Source organism: Tribolium castaneum, chromosome 3 (assembly GCF_031307605.1).
Source record: "Tribolium castaneum strain GA2 chromosome 3, icTriCast1.1, whole genome shotgun sequence".
In the NCBI taxonomy this organism is placed as follows: domain Eukaryota; kingdom Metazoa; phylum Arthropoda; class Insecta; order Coleoptera; family Tenebrionidae; genus Tribolium; species Tribolium castaneum.
The window spans coordinates 13,554,103-13,565,382 of record NC_087396.1 but is presented as its reverse complement, the minus strand read 5'-3'; the positions used below and the strand labels follow the sequence as shown (position 1 = coordinate 13,565,382).

Genomic DNA, 11,280 nt, shown 5'->3' with positions numbered 1-11,280 from the left:
ATAAAATTCACAAGCGATAAATCTCTCACCCTTTCAATATTTTAACAGTCATTTGTAAAAAACACAAAAAGTTGCAACAAATTTCTGGAAAAACCACTCGGACTGTTCCTTGTTTATCAAACTGGAATTCAATTTTACTTGTGACGTTTACGCTTCACAATCTTTTTTGGACAGAACCAAGAAATATTGACTTTATCTGAACTGAAGCCTTTACTAGAGCAAAATATTATTAGTGTTTGACTTAGAAAAGAATGGTAAAAATGGTAAAAATTCATGACTTTAGTCTTCAACTGAAAAAATAATAATCGAGTGCTGAAGTCGGCTGAAAAAGTCTAAACACACAAGTCTGGACCAGGGAGCAGCGGATTTAATTATAAATGTAACAATCGGGCCTGACAGAAGAGGAGCGATTCACGCACTGTTACTTATGAATATAACATTTCATTTCAGCCATCGGATATTAGTTGATACATATGTATGGTGTCGACACACTGAACCCAAATTCGGTGTGAATTCTCGAACTCCGGGGAGTGATAAGTCGTATGTACCATGGATGAATAACAAACGTCAAAACGAATACCAGCGTCTCCAAGGCGTGAAATTGTAAAGACAACATGTGGAGTTTCCGCAGTATTTACCAACATGGTGCCCTTTACGTGCTAAAATATTAAATTTAACAGACTGAGTGATTCGAAATGATAGCCAGGACTTGCACACTTGAGGTTTTTGATATAAAATGTGACACAAAGCATATTATGGAGTTGTCAGTTTGTTTCACAGCCGCATCAGTTATTTAAATTGCTTTTAAAGATACGAGAGACAATGTGCCATAAATTCACACTGTTATAATTTTTACATAAATGCAATTTCCATTTTTAACAGCTTTGAGTCAATTCAATTCATGCAAAAGGGGAGGAATCGGAATTTCATTTACCTTGTGCCTGTCTTTCATCGACCCTCTGCCGAGAACTGCCATCTTGCACATGGTGTCTTCTTGGAGTCTTTTTAACGAGTTACCCTTGGGCCCCAGAAGTTTACCAACAAAATTAAACTGTAATAAAAAATCGTATTGTAATGTGAGGAAGTCGACAGCAAACCGCTCTATCAGTACATGGGACACGCGACGAAATTAATTTAACTGTCTACCGCCTTTTTAACGGGTTCCAAGCAATTACACATCTAATTTCAGAAGCTATTAAATTTTCAAAAATGAGGAAAAATCGCGTTCCGCCGAGACGATTTTTTGCAGTTAATGTCGGCTTCAATTATCCACGCGATGGCAGAAATCATTTACCTAACTTTCATGGTGAGATAAGAGAAATAATTACAAGCAAGTTGACAACTTCGTTTCATACATTCATCTCATTGCTTTATCTGGATAACAGTAGCGCTTAGCGAAAACATACCTTAATTAATTCAGTACAAAGTAAGAGTAATCCACGAAAGTTTGCTTTGTTTTTAGACAAAGACGTAATGCCGAGACCATTGCGAATAAATTTTGTTATAATTTATAAAGACATCTCGGAAAAATAACTACACCTTATTCAAAAGAATTTGTTTCAGACCGCAATTCGCTTTCCAATTTCTTTACCAGCTGATCTAATTTGTAGAACAAAGTACCAAATGCAATTCTCTTAAGAAAAATGCAAAGAAACGAAGAATTAATATTCTTCTAGTCCACATCATCAAAAATTCCAAACAACTAAGAAATTCTTCTAGATTTCTGGAAAGATGGAATAACAATTTGTCCTGATATGATGCGATCCGAGCAGCGAATGAAAAGTGTACTGAATTTTTTAACAGAGATCTACCTGTGTGCCCTCGTAAAATATATACGTGCGACTTTCATCCCGCATAATCCTTACCTTTCAATATATTTGTTTCATGCAAAAGTGATAATTCACTCAGATGCTGCGCAAGCACGAATTCCCAGATTATAGTGCTTGTTATCCGATATTTACCCTGATTCTGGTTCAAATTATTAATATAAGCAATGTCACAAAAGACAATTAACAATAAGGACCCTTGTTGATTTTGGAACTGACGGCATTATTAATCGTGAAGTGAGTAAATATGCGTTCATTAAATTGGAAAGGTGTAGTAGAGGCATCGCAGATGTGTGAGCAAATAAACATATCAGAAATTGCTAAGCTAACTTCCAGAATACACAAACTCGTAATAAAGTTAAATCGAATGTGATTAACATGTTTGGAACAGTTAAATGTTCATGTTTGTTTTTTAAGCTGGTCTAATTAATTCAGAGTACGAAATCAGGTGTCACAGAAGTGAAAATGAAATGTAAACCTCTTAAAAAAGAGTCTGTAATTTTGAGCCTTTATGAAAAACTCAAAAATGAATAAGCTGAGAACGCTTTTAAACAACCTCAATTTACGCCACGATATGTTAATTTAATAACTCCTGGCAAGCACATATTTTAAGAAAAACCGAGCACCCCTGGAGAAGGTTGTCGGTGGAAAATATCAGATAGCTTTCATTTACTCACAGAAGAACTGTAAAAATGAATTTCTTTCAAGTTAGTCCACCTATTCTAAGCACTTGTCACTACTGAGTGAAGACATTTTATTGCCAGTGCAACCCAGACGTATTTCCCTTTTTATGGGGATGGAATATTTAAGCTCCGGGTCTAGCCTTCCCGCCATAAAATGTTATTATAATTTTATATTATCAAATAATCGTAACTCTGCGAAAAAAATTCTTGTGTCTGCGACACCCCCGGAAAAATTCATTGATCTACAGCCTGCCGTCGTAATATATATGAAGATTTTCCTGTTTTGAATGGAAGTTGAAGTTGTTCGGTACAAACGAAGCTATAAATTATTCAGGTTATCTCTGAAACAATGCGTTGTATTTTTACAAAGTTTTCGCTGGCATATGGACCAAGTGTTAGTGTTTAGCATGTTTCCCTGACAGGATGAAATATTCAAGTTGTATGTATGTACAAACTGGGTTAAAAGTCCCAGCTTCCGGAAGAATCTTAATAACTTAATAGGATTAAACTATACTTGGGAGATATTTATTACTACATCTCTGTTTGATAACAAACAAGATAAATCATCGGAGGGAATATAAATAGATTTGTTTGTTTGAAAATCACTTTTTTCAGCTATCCATTCCCGTGATTGATCGCTGGAAAGTTAACCAAAAAAATCTGTTGTGACTTTACAGATGATCACCCAAATCGCGAGTAATTAAACCACATTTAGTGCCTTAATCAAGTAAATGATTTGTTATCAAGGGATAAATTGCTGACGTCTTGATTTATGGTAAAACTCCGAAATCACCCTGTTAACCCATAAGCACACTAATTAAACTTACCAAATTGATTTAATTAACTCAACATATTGAAACTCATTAGAGAACGAGATAATCACTGAGCAAATAATTAGCAACATTTTTCCCTCAATAGTGAGTTCCCCAAACTTGATTAATTAAAACTGTCTTTTGGTTAACGCCTTAATAAGCAAAAAACCGACTTCTTAAACTCGGTGACCAACAACTCTCTTAAAATAAAAAGAGCAAATGGAATTATCCTTTGTTGGGGGAATTTATTGTACCTTCTCAAAGTTAGAGTTCCGATGCTTTCAACGTTGCATACCAAGTGTTTTGATTTAAAACGTTTATTTTTAATTTGGTAAAACTTTTTCAAACTAGCTCAAAGCGAATAATTCGTGTATAAAGCTTCCCGTTGAAGTATGAAGACCTCAGAAAGTTATTTCAACTTTCTAACTGTAACTAATGGTCAGCGCTGCACTTACTCCTCGATTAAAACTTTCTACATCCTCCCTTTTAATTTTTAATAGACGGAAGAAGTTTTATAAATTTTACTTATAGGTACGAGCGATTTTCAAACTTTAAAGCTGGAACATTTGTAATGGTTTTCTCGTTGATATCGATCTGGTCTAACTCGTGATACTATGGATTTGTTTTCTATAACAATGCCTCGCATAACTTCCTGTAAGTCTAAAGTGAGTACACATGGGACCAGCAAACTCCCAAAGATTTGTTCAGTTTTATTTACCTAGTTAAGTTCAACACACGGCTACAATATTACACAGAACCAACATAGTAAAACAGTATTGCAGTTTATGTACTAGTTCGGCCTTTGAATACTGCTCTCAAGACAATTTTATTATTGCACGAAAATAAATACCCACACCTCTGGTTTCCGCCACAATACCACAGAAAAACTTTCATGATGAAAGAAATAAGATTTCGTTTCTTAATTGAAATTAAATTGCTGCGATTACGGCGAGAATACGAAGTAAGAATTAAGAAACGAAGTAATTATAACTTACTTTAGGATGGTCTCGTACAGGCACAACTACCCTGACTGCCACTTTTATCGGTTTGTCTCTCGTAATGTCTACCATTCTTCTACTCTCGCTCCCTTTACTTTCTGCAACAGAAAAAAATAAATTGGTTAGAAGGATTTGGCACAAATTGTCACACAAAAACTGAAGACTCCGTTTCAACTAATGCAACTACAAAAATTGCTCAAATCAATTACTTGATGCTGCACTGCTCTTGATTATTATTCCCGTAAGCGTAATAGATTACGATCGATGTCAAACAGTTCTGTTACCGACAAGCAGTGCTCGTACCTAGTCTATTCTCCAAAACTTGGATGAAACCAGCGTCTAGTTGAAATATCAGTAATTTTAATTCTGCACTACTTGCGTGCGTAATATAAATGCATAATTCATAAATGCGCATCCACTCCAAACATTGAATAAATTAAATTAATGCATATGTGACTGAAATATAAAAAATACTAAACCCAGACATAATCAGATCGCGCTTTGTGAAGGGTAACAAATAACAAGAAGCTGAGAATTGTAGTTCGTTCAGATTTAGGCCCGGTATTTCGTCGGTACACTCATTCGAATAGAGAAAATAAATTTCTTATCTTTTGGGACTAGTTATAAAATGGAGGGTTAGTATGCATGAGAGATTCAATTTGACGAAAATTGCTCGGCGCTATCACTTTTGGGAATCATTAACAACCAAGCTCAACTAACTCCCAAGCTTACACAGTTGTACGAAAGCCAACACGTGTTTACTCAAAGTTTTAAGTTTTTCCTAAACATGTACAGCTGAACCCCAAGATTTGCGTGTATTGACATTATTATCTCCGGTAATCTCCCATCTTATGTTTAGTATATACATATCCTCGAAGAGCAATTTCAATTGACCCCTCTAAAACAAGGTTTACATTCGCCATCTATTCAAATAACCTTCGTAAGAGCATTTGCATAAAGACAGGAAAGCCCTTAGATTGTGAACCCATGACGGGGACTAAAGATGCATCAGGTGGTGTGCAGTCTGCACTAGCATTTGCGTGAAAGCAACGGAAGAAAATAAAAGCTTTATTACCTGCTTCATTTATGCTTAAAACTTGCAAACCTTCTTTCTTTTAAAAGATAACACTTTAATCCTCTCAGAGCTCAACATGTTTGGCACTGTGGCGAACCAATTTTTGGGAAAGGAATTCGGAACAGATCGGAGCTGGTCAAAGTCTCTTTGACGAATCACCCAAACTGTAAATCTTTTAGGCAAAGTCGGTGGGTTGAATAACAATCCCAATTTACATCACCAATTCCATCAAATTCTTTCTAAGCGGCTGCGAATTCTAAAAGCTCAGTTAACCTCGACACTAGAACCGATCTTTTATGTTCACCGTCAGTGAAATTTCTTGTTGTTTGACTTGATCCCTTTTCCCATATTTAATTAAATCGAAGCATTATATTATGGTAAATCGTATTATGCATTTTCACTTGGGACTGAATTTAATCTAACTTTGTAGGAACCTCCACATGAAGCTCCAAATTAGCTTTAATGACTAAAAGCGTCCGAAGTGTACAAACAATACAAAACAAATGCGCTCAATGCGATTTTACAAGTACTTTGAGACTGCTCCATGATTGCATCAGATCGATCTCGAGAAAGCTCTAAAGCAGGCAAACACCCTGCAACCTGTTACTTGAGGGTAGCAAATGCGCTCTACGCATTGTCTCGCAATTTTCAATTTCTTAACCGATCAAGATTTTATAATTTTATTTCACAGCCGAGCGGTTCCATAAATCAAACGAGATTTTGGAATTACGAAATCCACTCTTCGGTTTTGCGTATTTTTCTCACTGTGTACAAAATTGATAACGAACAAACAGCCATAAAACCCGAATAAATGGAACTGAATCTGATGAACGTGGAAAAATATAATTCTACGTGCCAATATTTAACGAGTGTGTTAATCTGTACGTGACTTGCCTTATCGATCCCCGAAAGGGGCGAAAATTTAAAACGCGATTAACCATGAACATTATCATAAGCAGAAATCGCATATTTGCATCGATTCAAAATGCCAAGTGATTTAATGCAGCAGAGTACACTTCTCGGAAATCCTTGTTTCAATTTTTCTTTACAACCTACTTTGCAGTTTAGCAAATGTAGCATTAATGATCAAGCATTAAAGGCCTCGAGCTGAAACTGTCGAACTTTACTGGGATTATTAATGCCACATTTGATTTTATCGAGTTGCACTATTGACCTGCTATTACTGCTAATGGATCATGTTCAATGCCTATTATCCAACATTTTTCCAAAACTCCGAATCAAGTTGCTATAATGTGGTTCTAAACTGAAAAATAAGATGGTCTAGTTAATGAAACGGATGCTGAATAAAAAAGGTATAAATTTTATATGGCTTTGTGTTCCCTAAAATGAACTGTGAAAAATACGAGCATAAAGTCGCTATCGGTTAGCCGAAATATTTTTACGGTAAGTAATAGAGCAGGAGCAGCATTTACTATGTCCCTAATATGTGATCTGAGACTTTCTTCAGCCAGCAAGCACGACATTTGACATCCACATCATTTTCGACCATTAATTTCCCAAATGGCTACATCATTAGCACACTTTAGACAAATTTTCACAAAGGAAAGTTACGCTTACAACCAACTAAAACCTGAAATTAGCTACATAATTCATAATTTACCAGCCTAACAACCTGGAATATACAGAGGCAAAATAATATAATTTGACATCGGAGATGTTAGCCGTAGGACGGGGATAGTGGATTATAAAATGTAACTATTCGACGCAAAATGTTGACCCTTTTCACGACCGGGAACGGACCCTTTGTATTCATATTGTATGACTAGCTTAAAAACCGGCGCTAATATTTCGGGAAATTTTGAATGGATTTGATTAATTAAAATCGAGCAAGAAAACTTTAGTTTGTTATAAATTTAGCAGGAAAAGTGAATCGTTACCCGCGGTGTAACCAGAGAGTGACTTGTTCTAATATTAGTTTAACAGGGTTCTCTTACAAATATGGGGTAACCAGAAGCATTTATAATTCACATTCAGTGGACTGTAACGGCTCAGCACTAAATTTGTACGCTAAATCAACCTAAACCAACAATATTGCGTGGCTGTATCGTTTTGAGGGTTTCGAGATCAGAACCACTACCATAATTTCCTGTCGCAAAATGGACCGCGTAATTTGCTTATTCTTTCATTTATGATTAATGAGACGGCTTAAATAGAACAAGTGGGCACAAAGGCCGCCGGTTTGTCAAACGAGTACAGAAGAATTTTCAGCTTCAATTCAGTTAGCCAACAAAATTTATTGGAAAAGTGTACGTGTATTGCGTTTTTTTCTAAACAATTACAATTCCGTAATCTCCTAATGACTGTGTTTCACTTATTGTGGATGCAGAGAGAAAAATCCCACCCTTGTGATTAGTAAATCATGCTTTTGCGTATGCCCCCATACAGCCATCAATTATTGCTCCTCCCATACACGCCATATTCGTTATTATTCCAGCGCCCTCAGCTTAATTGCTAGTTAATACTGACGCTTTCCGATTACAGAGAGAATCGTTTCCTGCATTATTCTGTATTTCGTTATTTTGTTAATCAGGTCGTAAAATGCATCCTGTTCAAACAATGCAATTTTTAAACGAATTATTCCAGAATCTGGGCTTGCACTTTGACCTTTCCAGCTGGCATTGGTGCCACTTCTGCCTCATTTGCGAGAATGATTTTGCATATGTCATTAAACGAGTGTGGAACTTTTTGTCAAAGCAATAAGAACGTATTCCAGACCTTGTCAAAAGTTGACTTCGTTCAACGAATTTTTGCCACATATCCAATTTCCAATTAAAATCGCTACTCGAAAGGTCAACGTAGCATTAAGGCAGTTGTCAGTAACAATTAGATCGAGCTATTGTTTCATTTATAAACTTGTTGAATTATTGATGAATCAATTTAATGACGCTCGGAAATCATTTTTATGCTGCGGAATTAAATTGATAGAGAAGGCGATAAAAAGCGAATGCAGAATGTGGTGAAGAAATTTATATCCTTTGCTGTCAGTTAAATTTGCGGGGGAGGCGCAGAACACCTCGATAATATATACGCTTCTACAAATTTGTTTCCAAATTCGCTTTTTTTCCTTTTTCAAAACAGTTACCTGTTCCGCTTTGTAAAAAAGTGGCAGCTGGTTTTCTGTCTGCAACATCTGGTTTGTAAATACTCCAGAAAAATTTAAACAATAGCCAAAAACAACTTCGCAATACGGGTTAGCCAACGCGAATCCAATTATAACTTATTGTTTCGAAGTAGATGCAAATATTAGTTTCCACTTTGTATTCAAATGTATTCAATTTCTACTTTTAGGATATCCGCATTTTTCCGAACGCTTCAATCCGAACAACGGCTTCAAATTTAACATTTTTAATTACAAGGACAAAAGATGGTTTAAAGTTTGATGAAAAGGTTTAAGCAGCAAATAAGAGATTATATTGTAATTCAAAAGTTGGATATTCTCCAAAATTGCTCAGAATATAACGCGTTGTTTAAAGCAAAGTAGGTACTTATTGTTTCGAAAATATTAGTGACGTATTTTCATTTTTCTGCTCATAACAATAAAACCAAATTGCACAATATCATAATCTGTAAATTTCGCAAACATAATTGGCAACAGATGCTAGGCCTTAAAAAACACTTAAGTTCGCGTAGTTTTGTAAACATAACGTTTGGAGGGTTTGGTAAAATGTTTTTTGATTTCTAATTATTCCGGCCCATAAAAGATACGTATCCAAAATCCAATGAAATGGCTCCTTACAGCACGTTTTGCGAAATTGTATGTCAATAAAATTTAACGAGTGTTCACAGTTAACTTAAACGGCCGTTGTACCATAAAAACTGTTGCCATTTGATGGTCATTACTCTATTAAAGATTCAAGATCTGATTAAATTAGTTTGTAAACCCAGCGAAGCAAATTTTCTATTTTGTTTGGACATTGGGTTGTAATAAAACCCAGCACCTGCATTGTGTAAGGATCTATCTAAGTAAAAATAAACTGAAACACCTGTTGTGGAAATCGAAACAGCGTTCATGAAAAATTCAACTTTAGTTTAAAAAATCTGTTAAAAGATTAGCCGGTACCACGACTCGATCAGTTAATTGCCAAATTAACAATCGCTTTTTATCGTGGAGTGAGTCTTTTCGGCAATAATTTACAAAAAGCACAGTCAATAGGAGACAAAAGTGGTAAATGAATTATTCAAATGAACGGTGATGTGTGGGGTTGCTCGCATTTAAATATCTGCAATTATGGCCTTTGGCGTTTGCTCCCTTTCATCGCTCAGATCTATCGATAGTGACTGGTCAATTAAATCATTAAGTCGGTGGTTGAAGTGAATCTGACACAGGGTAATGCTTAATGAAAGAGGTGCTAGGAATTAAAAGCTGTAGAAAAGTTTCAATAGACTGGCAAGTTAGAAACTTAAAAAATAGCTCCTTTGCATTCCGCTTCTGCCAGAATTTTTTGTTGATTCAGAGGAAGTTATTTCAAAAGTGCTTCCTCAAAATTGATGATCGTTGGAACAAAACTAGTTTCATTAGTATGCGGTGTGGGAGACGTCAACTCGTGGAAACCACCACGTATTAAAAGTTGCGCTGTTTCGCGCTGTGTTAATTAGAAATGGGTCATTGTGAGCTGATGAGACAAACAACGCCTCGGCATCGCGTATGCACTTAGAAGCCAACTGAATGAATATAACATAAGCGTCTTTGGGTGAAATCTCCGGAGAGCATTCAAGCAGCAGTCGGTGGAACAGTCGCGAGTTGGGCGATGTCAAGCAAATGACCCTCTGTTGTTTTGCCGGCGAGCAAGTTGTGCGGTTTCACGAGAAACTTGGGTTACGAACGAGCTTTTACTTTTGCCGAAGTTTAAGTCTTTTCATTTTGCGGGATAATTGCGCGGGTGAAGGGCTAAATAAAACAAAAACTAGGGAACATCTGTTCCTTGTTTCAACTTTAAGTAATTAAATCTTATTAAGTCAGTTATTAATTTTATCAAATACATAAATTTGCATCGGAATCTGGAGCGCGCTTTAATTTTTATTGGATTAATACGGTGTTGGTGTCGCCCGAATTACCACTTTCTTGCGAGATCTCGGAATGATTGGCAGGGTTTATGTCATTTGGGGTTTTATTGCTATCATAGCTCTTATGACATGGGAGGCTTACCTCTGCTAAGCTTCAAGCTTAAGAGAAGCGTAACGACATGATACAATATCTAAACATCTCAAAACTGTCACATGGGTTTTTCGTAGACGATATAACAAAATCTGAACCAGGTTGTATCGATCGGGACGAAACGAATGAAATAAAATTCGTTTCAACTCGCCAGGAATGAAGGCCCATAGTGCGGCGTTGTCGGGTCAAGTAATTCGATTAACTAAACGAGGCGCAACTACACTTTTACCCTTCCATCTGGCATTTCTGATAGTGGAATAATTGGGGATTCTGTCCAAATGAAACACAATTACTGATCAATTTTTCTGTTAGTTCCAAAGACAAATGTTGGCAAAAGCCCACGCTTTGTCGGACACTCAGCAAACAAGTTGGTAACATGTGCAATCAACGATTGCAGCCGGCTCTAAGTAAATGTTGCAAAGGTAGTTACAGCGGAAACTCTTGCTACATATGCCATTAATGCCGTAGTAACGCTCCATTGGGCTTGTACAGAAATTTGAACGAAAACGCTATTTCGAATAGCGATTCAACAAGTCCACTTTTAATTCCGTTTGATTTCCGCCTCTACAACTACGTCATTTCCTGGAATAAATCTATAGAGCCGACTCTGGAATAAATGAGGTAATATTTTTCAAACTCGTCTGTAAATAACGTATGTACGAAGAGTATCAATTTGTAAATGGCTCTATTCAATTTCTCTGTTTACCGTT

At 36.3% G+C, this 11,280-nt stretch overlaps 1 protein-coding gene and 1 long non-coding RNA gene across 2 annotated transcripts in view; both read right to left on the bottom strand.

The window, feature by feature from the left end:
• LOC664151 (KH domain-containing, RNA-binding, signal transduction-associated protein 2) overlaps window positions 1-11,280 on the bottom strand; it is a 77,674-nt gene that overhangs the window by 25,491 nt on the left and 40,903 nt on the right. Inside the window, exons 3-4 of the mRNA XM_970165.5 lie at window positions 4,317-4,417; window positions 935-1,051 (exon numbers count right to left, since the gene is read on the bottom strand). Coding sequence (XP_975258.3) covers window positions 935-1,051; window positions 4,317-4,417 — 218 coding nt within the window. The remainder of the gene's footprint in view (window positions 1-934; window positions 1,052-4,316; window positions 4,418-11,280) is intronic.
• LOC135265648 (uncharacterized) lies at window positions 346-800 on the bottom strand. The gene is made up of 2 exons (XR_010333391.1): window positions 718-800; window positions 346-659 (listed from the first exon to the last, which is right to left on the bottom strand). It is a non-coding gene; the product is annotated as an uncharacterized LOC135265648 (long non-coding RNA).